At 42.6% G+C, this 16,195-nt stretch overlaps 2 protein-coding genes across 2 annotated transcripts; one reads left to right on the forward strand and one right to left on the reverse strand.

Moving 5' to 3' along the window:
* Positions 1-4,308: 4,308 nt before the first annotated feature.
* Positions 4,309-6,056, reverse strand: LOC110508274 (uncharacterized). Its single transcript, XM_021588700.3, has 3 exons — positions 5,616-6,056; positions 5,302-5,416; positions 4,309-4,806 (listed from the first exon to the last, which is right to left on the reverse strand). Exons 1-3 carry the CDS (start codon positions 5,824-5,826, stop codon positions 4,557-4,559), a joined length of 576 nt encoding a protein of 191 aa, XP_021444375.2. The 5' UTR covers positions 5,827-6,056; the 3' UTR covers positions 4,309-4,556.
* Positions 6,057-14,971: 8,915 nt separating this feature from the next.
* On the forward strand, positions 14,972-16,167 carry LOC100136057 (CC chemokine). Its single transcript, NM_001124367.1, is given in 4 exon segments — positions 14,972-15,107; positions 15,406-15,517; positions 15,665-15,742; positions 15,987-16,167. Coding segments are annotated over 4 exon segments (330 nt in total). The 5' UTR covers positions 14,972-15,031; the 3' UTR covers positions 16,051-16,167.
* Positions 16,168-16,195: the final 28 nt, after the last annotated feature.

Raw genomic sequence — 16,195 nt, forward strand, 5'->3', positions numbered from 1 at the left:
CAGCACCCAATGTCACAGGAAGGCCAAAAAGATCCTCAAAGACTTCAACCACCCGAGCCACAACTAGGTTCACCCCGCTATCATCCAGAAGGTGAAGTCAGTACAGGTGCTTAGGGGTGCGAAGGTGAACGGCAAGGCACTGGAGCGATGAACTGCCCTTGCTGTCTCTGCCTGGCCGGCTCCTGTCTCTACACTGGGATTCTCTGCCTCTGACCCTATTACGGGGGCTGAAACACTGGCTTACTAGTGCTCTTCCATGCCGTCCCTAGGAGGTGTGCGTGGTTTGAGTCATAGACGTGATCTTTCTGTCTGGTTTTGCGCCCCCTCTTGTTCGTGTGGTGGAGGAGATCTTCGTGGGCAATACTCAGTGTTGTCTCAGGGTAGTAAGTTGATGGTGTGTTGATGTCCCGATAGTGGTGTGTGAGCTGTGCTTTAGAGAAGTGGGTGGGGTTATATCCTGCCTGGTTGGCCTTGTCCGGGGGTTTCGTCGAACGGGGCCACAGTGTCCCCCGATCCACCCCTGTCTCAGTATCCAGTATCTATGCTGCAATAGTCTATGTGCCGGGGTGCTAGGGTCAGTCTGTTATGTCTGGTGTCCTGTGTGAATTTAAGTATGCTCCCTCTACTTCTCTCGTTCTCCCTGTCTCCCTCCCTCCCTCCCCTACCAGAGGACCTGAGCCCTAGGACTACCTGGCCTGATGACTCCTGGCTGTCCCCAGTCCACCTGGTTGTGCTGCTGATCCAGTTTCAACTGTTCTGCCTGCGGCTAGGGAACCCTGACCTGTTCACCAGATGTGCTACCTTGTCCAGGACCTGCTGTTTTTGACTCTCTCTTTCTCTCTCTACCACACCTGCTGTCTTGACCTCTGAATGCTCGGCTATGAAAAGCCAACTGACATTTCCTCCTGATGTGCTGACCTGTTGCACCCTCTACAACCACTGTGATTATTATTTAACCCTGCTGGTCATCTATGAACGTTTGAACATCTTGAAGATCAATCAATATTTATATATTTCTTAATTACATTATTACTTTTAGATTTGTGTGTATTGTTGTGAATTGTTAGATATTACTGCACTGTTGAAGCTAGAAACACAAGCATTTCGCTACACCAGCGATAAAATCTGTCCCCCCAAAATTGTATGTAACATTTTGTTTTATTTTATACCTTAATAGAAAGTTACTCAAGTAGAAGTGAGAAGCCAGTAAAAAACGACTTGAGTAAAAGTCAATTAAAATGTTCTTGTTTTAAAAATGTATGGTTAGCCAGGCTCACACCAACACTCAGAAATTATGTACAAAATATGCATTTGTATTTAGTGAATCCGCCAGGCCAGAGGCAGCAGGGATGACCACGTGTTCTCTTGATAAGTGCGTGAATTTGACAATTGTCCTGTCCTGCTAAGCATTCAAAATGTAACAAGTACTTTTGGGTGTCAGGGAAAATGTATGGAGTAGAAAGTACAATATTTTCTTTATGAATGTAGTGCAGTAAAAGTAAAAGTTGTTAAAAATATAAATAGTAAAGTCATGTACAGATACCCCCCAAAACTACTTAATCAGTACTTTGAAGTATTTTTTACTTAAGTACTTCACACCACTGGGTAGCTAAAGGTAAATGAATAAAGTAATAGTGTGTTAATCTGAGTCTGAGGCCATGATCTTCTAAATAATTGTGGCGTGTCTACCTTTTCACTGGAACTGAATCGTAGCATCGTATAACCAAAAACACCACTTCCTGTACTCTAGAATCGAGTGTGTAGAATAGTGTGTGTATAGTGCGTATATGCATGTCTTTATACAGGCCTGGTTTCAACCACAGGTTACATATCTGATAGTTTGTTCTCAGAAAAACAAAACAAATACAAATACATAATAATAAGAAATTGTGACATACAGGATGTGCGTGATGAAGACAGACTGACAGATTAAAACCTTTTCTTTCAGAAGCATTTTTCATGAAAGATTACCTCGGCCTAACTGGTCAAAGTAAATCCAGTAATCGATGACAGGGCCCGCGAGAGAATGTGTACAGCTGTTGTTTCAGCCACAGAGCTCTACCGTTAGACAGTGATACAGCCTAGCTGATAATAAAGTGCCACACAGAAAACGTTTGCTCCTGTTCTCACACTGTCTTCTTCCTTTAAACCACTGAGTTGCTTTTCATTATCGCTGCCTCCGTCTCCTGCTAACCTTTCTCTGGTCTCCATGGAAAAGATAGGAGCATAGTTTTAATGTAGAAGGGTTTCCTCCACTGTGGGTTGTGTCAGGCTAACACATGTAGCCTACCTAATGGTGGATAACATGTGTTAACCACAGCTAGTGGGACCCTCTACTTCTGACACTGGCGAAGAAAGGAACAACAGTAGGAGTCCTAACTTTTCCCCTTCTGACTGACAGACCACAGAGAGCCTCTCCATCACTTCTTACTGAACCACGTAGACTACACACACACACACACACACACACACACATACATACAGTACATACACTACACAAACACAGAATACTGGAACCTTTTCACTGCACTGGTAACGAGACAGGATAATGATGTCACTGATGATGACAACAAAGCAAAACTACAGATACAGGTACAGTAGAAACCAATGACTCTGACTCCGAATCAAGACTGCCTCTCATTCCTTGAGAGAACAAGACATTCCCAGTCTCAAACAAACTCTAATTGTAAAATAAAGACATCACTTAAGAAATGCATTAAAGGCAGTCCTAATCATCGCTACCAACAATGTAGTAGCAACAAATTATTGTTTTCTAATCTCCCTCCAGAAGTGAGTGCTTTTATGTAAATGTTTTTCATGAATAATCAGAGTCAAAATGAAGGTACAGTTTGCTTTAACTGTCTTTCAAGACACCCAAGGAGGGTACTGTACACACATGAGGAATTATACAATAATATGGTAATATTAACAGATGCTTTTATCCAAAGAAACTCATATCGCTAAGTTAGCAACATACTGTACATTGTGTGACTTACACACAACCATACACACTAAATAGTATTCATAGTGCACAGAACGATGTGACTTTACAGAGGTGGAAACAGAAATGGAGGTGTTGTAAGTGGCTGTACAGACGGAAGGGGAAAATCCGCTGTGGCATACTAGAGCATTCGCTACACCTCAAACACTCATACCTACTCCACAGCAGCCCCCAAAACCCCTCCGGTTAACAGAGAGACAGCGTTAACTTTCTCTCTTCCCACATGTAGTAACCTATTTAACATCAACCGCCACTGTTAGTGTACACCACGCGCTAACCGGTTGCTCCACCGGAACTCCAGCCATGTTTTACTGTGTACACCGATACAGTTGAAACAACTCCACAGCTTTCCCTCTCTCCTGGAGCCATTGAAATGGATAATTCTAGAATGAGTCTAATTCTAGAAAGCACCGTCTGGTTCTGACTCCACGGTTGAAAGACAGAGGTCACTAGATGGCCATGCTAAACTGTCACGTTCTGTCACGTTATGTCTTTGTTTTAGTATGGTCAGGGCGTGAGTTGGGTGGGTTGTCTATGTTCGTTTTTCTATGATTTGCTATTTCTGTGTTTGGCCTGGTATGGTTCTCAATCAGAGGCAGCTGTCCCTGATTGAGAAGCATATTTAGGTAGCCTGTTTTCTATTGTGTTTCGTGGGTGATTGTTTTCTGTTGTGTGTCTGGCACCAGCCAGAACTGTTTTCGGTTGTTTCTCTTTTTTATTTTTGTTGTTTCCGTGTTCATTTTAATAAATATGGACACATACCACGCTGCAAATTGGTCCGATCTCTCTTACTCCTCATCAGAGGAAGACGACGAACATTACATAAACTGGATAATAGTGTCAATATGGTCAGATTTGATGAGTAGGTACTAGGTAGAGCTTGTTCTTTATCAAATAGGGTAAGAGGTCAAATTCACGGTAAGGTTATAGTTCAGGTTTGGGGTTAATAGCATTTGTGTAACATGTGTGTCTATCCATCTGTCCTTTCTAGCATGGCCTGATGTGACGATCATGGAACTTATGGGCCATATAGGTAATTAGTTGTGGAACAAAGTGACTAATATCCACAGCTAGAGGTCAGCAGAAAACATCACTTTTAACATCAATACCTGCTTTTCTTAACTTACCCCACCTAATCATTGGTATGCGTTGCTTTTATGTCATTTTTTTCACTTATTGTATTGTAAAGTGCTGCTCATCCATTGCTAATATCTAGCGCGCACCAGGGTGATGCATGGCAGCCATCTTGCACCAGAACCCTCCCCACATGTTGGCTATCACATTGGATGACAGAGGACAACAAATCGGCCATTTAAAACTATTATTTTATTAAGAAACATTATACATTGTTTAGGCATACTGGCAAATAGCCAGAAAGTTAACACACAATCACAATCATCAAATTCACTGTGGAAGTAAATTCGATTGAATCATTCATAAATATATAAAGATATTCATTAAAGTGACAAACGTTATAATAGCTGCATATTGAAAATATTCAAACATTCAAAGTCAATAGTCGGCTGTACTAGGAACTGGAAAATTCTCTCTCCCTCTACGTCTTGTGGTGAGTTGTTGACCATTGAGAAGCAATTTTGGGGTGGCGAGCTGAAAATGTTGTTTTGTGAGGGTTGTTGTTGGCTGGTTGTGCGATAGTGGTGGTTGTAGTAGAAGTAGTAGTTGAGGTGATGTGATGTTTTTGCAGTGTGTGAGACTTGTTCTTCTCGTTCAGGTACTGCATGGTTTTCTGTGCCCAGGGGTTGGAAGTGTCAGAGCAGATTCGTAGGCCTTTCACTGTGACAAACCTGGGGAAAGAACAGGTTTAAAAAAAACTATTAGACCAGTCACAATACGCGCTCAAAACAGTCATGCTTTCTATGAACCAACTGTCTATCTGGGTATAATGCATTCATATACTGCATTCACAAAGGATGAAATAAGTAAGGGATAATCAATGGAAAATGAACAATGTGAAAAGTGTGTTCCACGACCCGCTAGCGGAGTGAAACTAACCTTCCACAGTTGCATTATTTTCCAGAGAACGCATAGAGCCCCGAGTTGATTATGCCTTTTATACCATGGCTATAATTTAACACATTTGCCGCTCGAGATGTGTTCATTTGCAGGTAAAAAAGTGTTCAACATCCACTGACGTAGCTAGCAAGTTTACTCGACAGCTACTGTAGTTGCCTTGGTAGTCAAACAAACAGAGTTGCTAGTTTAGCTAACCACACCATCAGTCCTAGCTTGCTATTCTTAATATCGAATTCAACAATGCCAATGATGTTATGAGCACTTACGTCACTGCCTTTATGTTACACATGGCTGTGTCCTGTAGGTAGTAGGAATCGATCAGGTTGCGGCGCACTATAGTGCCTTTAATCTCCAAACAGCAGGAGATTACTGATCCACCGGCTACAAGAGAGAGAAGAGTTGTATTGTCATGTTCATCATCACCATCATCCATGTCCACTGTACTTATAAAGCATGACAACATTTTCTTCCTCTTGAATTTCCATCGTCATCAATTTGCTTCCTATGCTAAGAACAAACATCTTGAGTGGAATCTAACACTATCTAACCAAATGCATGATCACAGAACACACACACACACCTTGAGCCGAAGTGGTGGACATCAGTAGAGCGGTGGTGAAGAGAAGCGGGAGAGCGAGGAGGGCCTTCATTCTGCCTGTATCACTGACTCTGAGTCTGCAGTCAGATGTGTCACGCTCACCAGAACTGTAGCTCTTTTTAAGCCCACCAACCTCATACGCAGAGACACAACATACCCGTATGCAAATACTTTTCCTACACTCAGAGAGCATCACAGACGGGTTTCCTCCCACAGAACCCCCTAACCATGAGGACTGTCTCCCCCGCTATCACTTTCTCATCACTGGTGACTTAGCGGGTTTCCATAGCGGTGGTGAGTGACACTACTCTAGCCATATATTTCTAGTTCTAGTACTGAGAGGCTGGTTTAATGCATGTCTATGTGGACACAGAGGGAAGCGCTGTGTTTTGGTTAAGAAATGGCATGATAACATGCCCGACTGGTCTCTCAGTATTAGTGAGACAGTTTAATAAGAGGCCCATGTAGCATTTGAAGCTAACCACAAGATAGGTTGAGAATGCAAGGGAGGACATTTTCAGAGGCGTCACATCCAAATGGAAGATGTGGCTTGAGTGGGACGCCAAACAATTCCTACGCTAACCCTGACTGACTGTGCAGTACTGTACTATTCACACAGTAGTGGCAGAAGTGTGGCAGACACTGTTAAAATGGAGACTTCAATCTGTCACTGTGTGAGAATGAGTTAGTTACCACAGGGGTAAAATGAGAAGTTGCCAATGATCTTTTATTTTTATATCAAAGCTTTGCAGCAGTAAAAACACCTGTAAAATCAACTAATATCAAGCCGAACACATTACTGTTATAATGTATTTATCTTAAACTGATTTAGAAACAGTTTACTAGGTAATAAATGCATTACAAAAAAAAAAAAAAAAAAGTAAATAAGCATGTTAGTGTTTGTCATGTAAATACTGTTTAGGTCCAGTTTGAACAATCCAAGACTGATCTGTCAGATGGCAAGGATATTTCCTCAAAATATTCTGCTAGGCCATACAAATACTGTGGTGATTGTCCAACTCCTATAATGATGGTATGCACCATGGTGACCATCACTTTGAAGGTAAACTGACCAGGAAAACCCCTAGTCATATTATTTGAGAGTAATGCTCATCACTGACCAGATGAATCCTGCGTAGTCGAGATGTGTTTTCTGTTGCTGCGGGTTCTGAGGTAAAGTTAAACCTGATGAGTGGAGCTACTCATCTCTCCGAGCACAGATTGTTTAGACCTCTCTAAATAACACACACACACACACACACACACACACACACACACACACACACACACACACACACACACACACACGCATGCACACACACCGTTCCATTGGTTATGGTATTTCTGTGGCCGCGTGTTCTTTATACTCCTGAAAGTCCCTTTAACGTTCTTGGGACATTGTGTCATGGCCCCCTGGAGGTGTTTGACACGTGATGGTCCCAGGTGCCCCAAACGATTATAAGTAAAGTCATTAAATGGTATGGGGGTTATAAGGTAACTGTTATAATGTTCAGCTAAAATAGTGTAAAATCTTCAATCAGTGACTATATGATTGCATTTGGCATGATCACTTCACACTGACTTTTCAATATGACCCCACATGGGTTTGAATTTACAACCTCTGGACTTGGGGTGGACTTCCTGCTGGGCCACCAAAATCTGTCAAATTTCAGAAGTTTCCCTACACATTCATCAGTGGTTCACCAATCAGGGCCTTAATGGGCTTGGCAACAGTAAACAAGGACGATGTGTCATGAAACTAGGGTGCGTGTGCCCTGGGTAAAATGTTTGTTTGTTTGTTGGTAGAACGTCTCTTTGCGACCATCAGGTGACGTCCCCGGGAGCGAACCGGGGACTAGACAAAAACCTCCAGGGAACCATGACACAACATCCCAAGAACGTTCAGGCGCCCTCCAGGGGACAATGACACAACGTCCCAAGAACGTCCTAAAAACGTCCTCGGGGACATTCCCGGGACCAACCGAGAACTAGACAAAACCACCAAGGGACCAGGACACGACGTCCTGACGACTTTAGGCCGACTATTACGTGACATCACAGGGTCGTCCTAACGAACTCATTATTGTTTGCAGGGGTCATATCTGAAAGTAATTGTTATCACTGCCCAGATGAATCATTGGTTATTTTTAGAGATGCCTTTTCTGTTGCTGTGGGTTCTGAGTCAGGGTTTTATCTGATGAGTGGAGCTACTATTCTCTGATAATTTACACACACACACGCGCTCTTTCCACTGGTTTATGATGTGTTATGAAGTGTTCTTAACACAGGGCCTAGGTGTGACATGGTAAGAACAGAAAGGTGATGGGGGCTGAGGGAGGGACAGGAAGAGAGTGAGAGAGGTGAACAAAAGACAGGGGCTTACAAGAAAGGAAGTAGAGGTAGTGTTGGTGGTCTACTCAGTCATTCCATCAGTGTTTGCATGAGATAAGTTGCAACACAACCACTGTACAGTAAGAAGCATTTAAAGTAGCTGCGGACAGAGATTGATTGTGTGTCCTATTCGTACGGTTCATGCAAATAAGGCAGACACCATCAATAATAAAAATAATTATAAGTAATAATAATACAATGTAGACAGTTAAAATATAAGTGGCCGAGCATGTATGCATAGATCTGTGCAAAAGACAAAGAGGAAGAGAGAAAGAGAGAGCGAGAAAGAGAGAAAGAGAGAGACAGATCTGTGACTGACCCAAAATTAAAATGAAGGAAAGCTTTGACTATGTACAGACTCAGTGAGCATAGCCTTGCTATTGAGAAAGGCCGCCGTAGGAAGACATGGCTCTCAAGAGAAGACAGGCTATGTGCACACTGCCCACAAAATGAGGTGGAAACTGAGCTGCACTTCCTAACCTCCTGCCCATTGTATGACCATATTAGAGAGACATATTTACCTCAGATTACACAGATCCACAAAGAATTCGAAAACAAATCCAATTTTGATAAACTCCCATATCTACCGGGTGAAATTCCACAGTGTGCCATCACAGCAGCAATATTTGTGACCTGTTGCCACGAGAAAAGGGCAACCAGTGAAGAACAAACACCATTGTAAATACAACCCAAATTTATGCTTATTTATTTTATCTCGTGTCCTTTAACCATTTGTACATTGTTAAAACACTGTATATATATATATAATATGACATTTGTAATGTCTTTATTGTTTTGAAACTTCTGTATGTGTAATGTTTACTGTTAATTTTTATTGTTTATTTCACTTTATATATTATCTACCTCACTTGCTACCTCACTTGCTATATTATCTACCTCACTTGCTTTGGCAATGTTACCACGTTTCCCATGCCAATAAAGCCCTTGAATTGAATTGAATTGAGAGAGAGAAAGAGAGAAAGAAAGTAAGACAGAGAGTGAGAGAGAAAGAGCAGAGGTGTCGTCTAACCACAAACATGTACTGTAGGTGAGATAAGTGTGTAGGAGAGACTGGAACACTGTAGTCCGTTATCACAGCCCATGTGTTGAAAAGTACACACTGCACGTTGCCCACACACACACACACACACACACAGACTTCTGTTCCAAGCCCGAGGGTTGCTCTCCGGTTGAGAGACAAAGAGAGTATAGCCTCAGGGCTAGTCTATGTTAATGTGCCTCCAGGATATATTAGCTAAGTCATATTTAATATACTGTTCCGTCTGTATAGGGATTCCTATGGTGGGAGAGGCATTGGGACACTCTGACCATCACTTCCCCTCTCTCTCTGTTGTCCTTCCCTCCATCACATTTTTGTGTGCAAATGAATGGGTAAGCATGGAGATAGTCATTTCCAAACTAGTTCTCTTTAAGCCATGTTCTGGGCTGAGAGAGGCCTATCTACAGATAACTTAAACTCCTAGCCAACCTGAATGTAATGAAGGTTTGATGACAGGTTGCACATGATAGTCAGAAAAGGGCAGAGAAGTAAATAACACAACCAGGTTTGGGGTTAATTCCACAAATGCAATTCTAGTTCAATTCCCCCTCATTGTAAATTCCATTTAATTCAATTCAAATTCCTGGTCAGTCTCTGAATTCAGTGATGATTAAATTCCTCCACAATTACAATGTTAGGTGCATTCCAAGAATTCAATTCCCAATTCAATTCCCCAACAATTACACAAATTCCAATTCCTTCAGCCATTCAGGCTGATCATGTTAGCTATACTGGCAATATATAAATCCATGTAAACATGACTTATATTTGTTTTATACTAGGTGGAATTTTAAATGGAATTAGAATTGACCCCAACTGGACAGACACTGGACCCAACTAGACAGACATCAATTAAATAATAATATAATCATCATCATCATAATATTATAATATATGCAATTTAGCAGATGTTCATAAACTCGTATGGTTCATAAACTTGTAAGGGTAGCTCAGGTTCATAAACTCTGTCTATCAAAGACAATTTGTAAAAATCCAAATAACTTCACAGATTGTCATTGTAAAGGGTTTAAACACCGTTTCCCATGCTCGTTCAATGAACCATAAACAATTAATGAACATGCACATGTGGAATGGTCGTTAAGACACTAACGGCTTACAGACAGTAGGCAATTAAGGTCACGGATATGAAAACTTAGGACACTAAAGAGGCCTTTCTGCTGAAAAACACCAGAAGAAAGATGCCCAGATGCTAATCTGTGTGAATGTGCCTTAGGCAGGCTGCAAGAAGGCATGAGGACTTCAGATGTGGCCAGGGCAATAAATTGCAATGCCCGTACTGTGAAACGCCTAAGACAGTGCTACAGGGAGACAGGACGGACAGCTGATTGTCCTCGCAGTGGCAGACCCAGTGTAACAACACCTACACAGGATTGGTACATCCGAACATCACACCTGCAGTACAGGTACAGGATGGCAACAACAACTGACTGAGTTACAACAGGAACGCACAATCCCTCAACCAGTGTTCAGACTGTCCGCAATAGGCTGAGAGAGACTGGACTGAGGGCTTGTAGGCCTGTTGTAAGGCAGGTCCTCACCAGACATCGCCTATGGACACAAACCCACCGTCGCTGGACCAGACAGGACTGGCAAAAAGTTATCTTCACTGACGAGTCGCGGTTTTGTCTCACAAGGGGTGATGGTTGGATTCACGTTTATCGTCAAAGAAATGAGCGTTACACCGAGGCCTGTACTCTGGAGCGGGATCGATTTGGAGGTGGAGGGTTCGTCATGGTCTGGGGTGGTGTGTCACAACATCATCGGACTGAGCTTGTTGTCATTGCAGGCAATCTCAACGCTGTGTGTTACAGGGATGACATCCTCCTCCCTCATGTGGTACCCTTCTTGTAGGCTCATCCTGACACGACCCTCCAGCATAACAATGCCACCAGCCATACTACTCTTTCTGTGAGTGATTTCCTGCAAGAAAGCAATGTCAGTGTTCTGCCATGGCCAGCGAAGAGCCCGGATCTCAATCCCATTGAGCACGTCTGGGACCTGTTGGATCGGAGGGTGAAGGCTAGGGCCATTCCCTCCTCCATGAGGAGGAGATGCACTGCAGGACTTAATGCAGCTGGTGGCCACACCAGATACTGACGGTTACTTTTGATTTTGACCCCCCCTTTGTTCAGGGACACATTATTAAATTTCTGTTAGTCACATGTCTGTGGAACTTGTTCAGTTTATGTCTCAGTTGTTGAATCTTGTTATGTTCATATAAATATTTACACATGTTAAGTTTGCTGAAAATAAACGCATTTGACAGTGAGAGGACGTTTCTTTTTCTGCTGAGTTTATATATTAATAGAGAGTTACCTAAACTGAAGTAGGTGAGAGGTTCACACAGCCAAAGGAACATTAGACAAGATCAGTCATTGACACAGGCTTTGCGAGACAGCATCCGACATCACATATTACAGTCTTTTTTAGCGTACGCTGAATTGACAAAGATGTTCAAATAAACCTAGATGTAAACTAAACCCAGCATGACATTCCCAGGTAAGGGATCGGTCAAGCTCTTACAACTTGGCAATGACCAAACTCTGGATTATGAATGGGGAAAAAGCAGAACTTCTGTTGTTACACTCTCTCTTTCCTTTCTAATTCATAAATGTAAGACGTTCGCAATAGCTTAAATTACATCTTCATTCAGATAAACGGATCTGAATGACTAAACTGCTGGTAAAGTCTAGGCCTACTTCTGCTTTTCATGAAGGGGGAATCACAATGCAGAACTAGAGAATAATGGCGTTTTCAAACATGAATTCAAGACATTTGGTCATTTGTCTTTCACCATTTCAGGGTGCACTTTATCTGAACGTTTCTATTATTCAACGACCACAACAACACCAAAAAAACACCTTGCCCAATGCAGTCTGGAGACAGGCCGTGCCCTGAAAGGCATGACTACCCAACCCATGGGTCCATACATGACTCAAAACCCACACCATCTACCTGTTTCCTGTCACACCAAACTCATATGTAACACAGACACAGAGCTGTCTCTAAGGAAATCAATGGGACGGATGCATCTCAATAGCTTTAGGCAATACGTTTCTGCATATACTATGAGTTGCCTTTTTATCCAAAAAGGCATATTTTCGCTCAATTCCTATCTTTGCCAAAAGTGCAATCTGAAGTACAGGAGAGTGCAGTCTGCACACTGCAAAAAGTCATCATCGATATTCCCTGTTGTGGTTAACCTTTCTGCCTGATAAGATGCTGGTGAGGGTAAGAAACTTCCCCTAGTCCAGGGATGAGCAACTAGCCGCCCACCGACCATCTGAAAGCCCTCGGATCATTGGAATTATTTATTTTTTACACAGTCAACTTACTGTTGAGAGTTAGATTAGTAGAATACACAAGGTGCAATTTCGTAATATGGTTGTGTATCAGCTGTTTTTCTCTTGTTATGTCAGTCACTGACAGTCTATCTAAACTTGTTATTATGGTCGAATTACTGACCTGGCTAAGAAAACAAATATTTTGTCAGTCTCACTCCGATATCAAATTAAAAACTGCAAACATTTCTCTCCGGCTCATGTTCCTCTCTGCCCCATGTCAAGATGTGTAGAATTGCAGCAAACTTGTTTTAAAACTGCAAATGAACGCAAAATGATATATACAGTGGGGCAAAAAGTATTTAATCAGCCACCAATTGTGCAAGTTCTCCCACTTAAAAAGATGAGAGAGGGTTAGGGTTAGGGTTAGGGTTAGGGTTAGTAATTTTCATCATAGATACACTTCAACTATGACAGACAAAATGAGGAAAAAAAATCCAGAAAATCACATTGTAGGATTTTTTATGAATTTATTTGCAAATTATGGTGGAAAATAAGTATTTGGTCAATAACAAAAGTTTATCTCAATACTTTGTTATATACCCTTTGTTGGCAATGACAGAGGCCAAACGTTTTCTGTAAGTCTTCACAAGGTTTTCACACACTGTTGCTGGTATTTTGGCCCAGTCCTCTATGCAGATCTCCTCTAGAGCAGTGATGTTTTGGGGCCGTTGCTGGGCAACACGGACTTTCAACTCCCTCCAAAGATTTTCTATGGGGTTGAGATCTGGAGACTGGCTAGGCCACTCCAGGACCTTGAAATGCTTCTTACGAAGCCACTCCTTCGTTGCCCGGGCGGTGTGTTTGGGATCATTGTTATGCTGAAAGACCCAGCCATGTTTCATCTTCAATGCCCTTGCTGATGGTAGGCTTTGTTACTTTGGTCCCAGCTCTCTGCAGGTCATTCACTAGGTCCCCCCGTGTGGTTCTGGGATTTTTGCTCACCGTTCTTGTGATCATTTTGACCCCACAGGGTGAGATCTTGCGTGGAGCCCCAGATCGAGGGAGATTATCAGTGGTCTTGTATGTCTTCCATTTCCTAATAATTGCTCCCACAGTTGATTTCTTCAAACCAAGCTGCTTACCTATTGCAGATTCAGTCTTCCCAGCCTGGTGCAGGTCTACAATTTTGTTTCTGGTGTCCTTTGACAGCTCTTTGGTCTTGACCATAGTGGAGTTTGGAGTGTGACTGTTTGAGGTTGTGGGCAGGTGTCTTTTATACTGATAACAAGTTCAAACAGGTGCCATTAATACAGGTAACGAGTGGAGGACAGAGGAGCCTCTTTAAGAAGAAGTTACAGGTCCGTGAGAGCCAGAAATCTTGCTTGTTTGTAGGTGACCAAATACTTATTTTCCACCATAATTTACAAATGAATTCATTAAAAATCCTACAATATGATTTTCTGGATTTTTTTTCTCATTTTGTCTGTCATAGTTGAAGTGTACCTATGATGAAAATTACAGGCCTCTCTCATCTTTTTAAGTGGGAGAACTTGCACAATTGGTGGCTGACTAAATACTTTTTTGCCCCACTGTATATATATATATATATTTTATCCCAGCTGTCAAGAGGAGGGACACTGAAATGTTTTGCTCATAGTGGGGGGGGGGGTACACAGACCCGCGAGCGACTGGCCCTGATTTTTTGTGTCCCCTACCCCTATCAAAGTTGCCCTTCCCTGCCCTAGGCCAACGAATTGGTTTGGTTTCAGGGAACGGAAAACTCTCCCTCTTTCTTCCTCTTTTCAGTTTCCTGCTCTGACCGCAAAGGACCGATCTGGATGGTGGGAGGAAGGATGGGTGGGGGGAGGGCGGGAGAGGAGGAAGGAGGGCTGTGAAATGTGTGCAGTCACAAGCACATGATCTCATGACCTCACAGCATGCCCAAACATATCTGTTGACATCCTCACTTGTGGCCCCCGTCACCCCACCCCACCCCACCCCACCATGTCACACATACACATACAAATACATACAGTGTCGTATGGCAGTATAGAAAAATGTGCAGTTGTTAAGTTGCTAATTCCCTGCTATTCTACACATTTTGAGTAGTGCATACACACACACACACCCCAAGTACCTACCACAGCACAGTGGAAATCACAATCTGGTCACCCCTAGCCCTGGGTTTGTTTCATTTCAATGGACTAGGCCCGTGCAAATTCATGTCCCTATAAGGCTCATGAAAGAACCATCCCCTAACCTAAATCCAACATAAATTCTACATTTTCCAACACTAGAGAAATCCATAGGCCTGAATCCATCTAGTCAGTGGCCTGACCATCATTTTTTCAGAGTTTCATTCAATAAGCACACCATGGTCCTAATTACACAATCTTTGCAGGAAATTGTCTGACTAAGCAGAAGCACCCATGAGTGTCCCCCCGTCCCCAGTGACCTCTGCCAACCCCATCCTCGCTCTGAAAAAATAAAAAACAGATCCGGACGGACTGAATCAGGTTCCTCATTTTAGGGTTTAAAAGCTGAGGACCTGGTCAAGAAAGATCAGTCATCTCCTCTCCTCCAGCCGGTTCTAGCCTTCTGAATCAGACAAGAACACAGTTGTGAACACCACCATAGCAACCATGCAGCTGTGCTACGGACCAATGGCGTGCCTCGCTCTCTTCGCTGTCATTCTCTCGTTAACAGCCACTGACACTGGTAAGTACAGTCTGCTACTGTAGTGAATTTGGGGGGTATAGCCCTTGCAGGACTTGAACCAACAACTTTGCATATGTTCATCCAACAACTAAGATTATGCCAAGAGATCTGTAAACCCTTGGCAAAGTTATTGGTTTAGCCCTATTTTTGTGTTTTATAAACTCTGTAAATACAATATTTTCTGGAATAAAATCAGTTATTACAAATTTGCTGTACTAGAGGAAATTAGAGCGGGGTGGTGGTGGTGGTGGGTTAAAACATGTTGTACTAAACCACATATGCTTCTTGAACTCTTCAGACGCCAACAAGGTTCACAACTGTTGCACAAAGGTCTCCAAGCAGAAGATCACCGTTCCCATCATCGGCGCCAGACTGCAGAAAAAGGCCCTCCCCTGCGTCAACGCTGTCATGTAAGAACCTCTCCATCCCAACAGAACACCGAACTTCACAAATCATAATGTATTAAGGCCCACTTTTACAACCTCCAGACAGACGAATGAGTTAGGACAAAAGAGTAGGACAGCTGTCTCAATGTTGTCATCTTGTGTTCTGCACAGCTTCGAGACCGACAACGGAGAGACCATCTGCAGCCATTGGAAAGTGTCCTGGGTTCGAAAAGCATTCTTCCAACTGGAGTAAGTCCTCGACAATATAACCAATGAGTGATCAATAGTCAGTCCTATTCATTCATATACATAGTGTAATACTCCCTGTAGGCTAATCCTGTAATATTCACAGATTACATACTTTCATGGCTGGCTAGAGTAGGTGACTTGCATAAAGACCTGTACAAGCGCCATAGGAGAAAAGATTGGATGTAAAATAAATAAATGGTTGATGGAAAGTTGAAATGCTTACTTTTGCTGCTGTTTCTTCTAGGATGGCCAGAAAGTCACTGGACACACAGGTCCCCACCGCCAACTCCCCCACCACATCCCCATAGAGGACGCTCTTCACCATCATCATCATCATCATCGTCACTCGCTGAACTTGAGGGATAGCGTTGTTTAAACCTGTAATTGAAAGGATAAACTATTACATTATTTATGCTAAAGAAGGTACATGTAAAGCCATCGAGATAATATGAG

This window comes from Oncorhynchus mykiss, chromosome 28, assembly GCF_057628025.1.
Source record: "Oncorhynchus mykiss isolate SJ-2025 chromosome 28, ASM5762802v1, whole genome shotgun sequence".
Taxonomy (NCBI): Eukaryota; Metazoa; Chordata; class Actinopteri; order Salmoniformes; family Salmonidae; genus Oncorhynchus; species Oncorhynchus mykiss.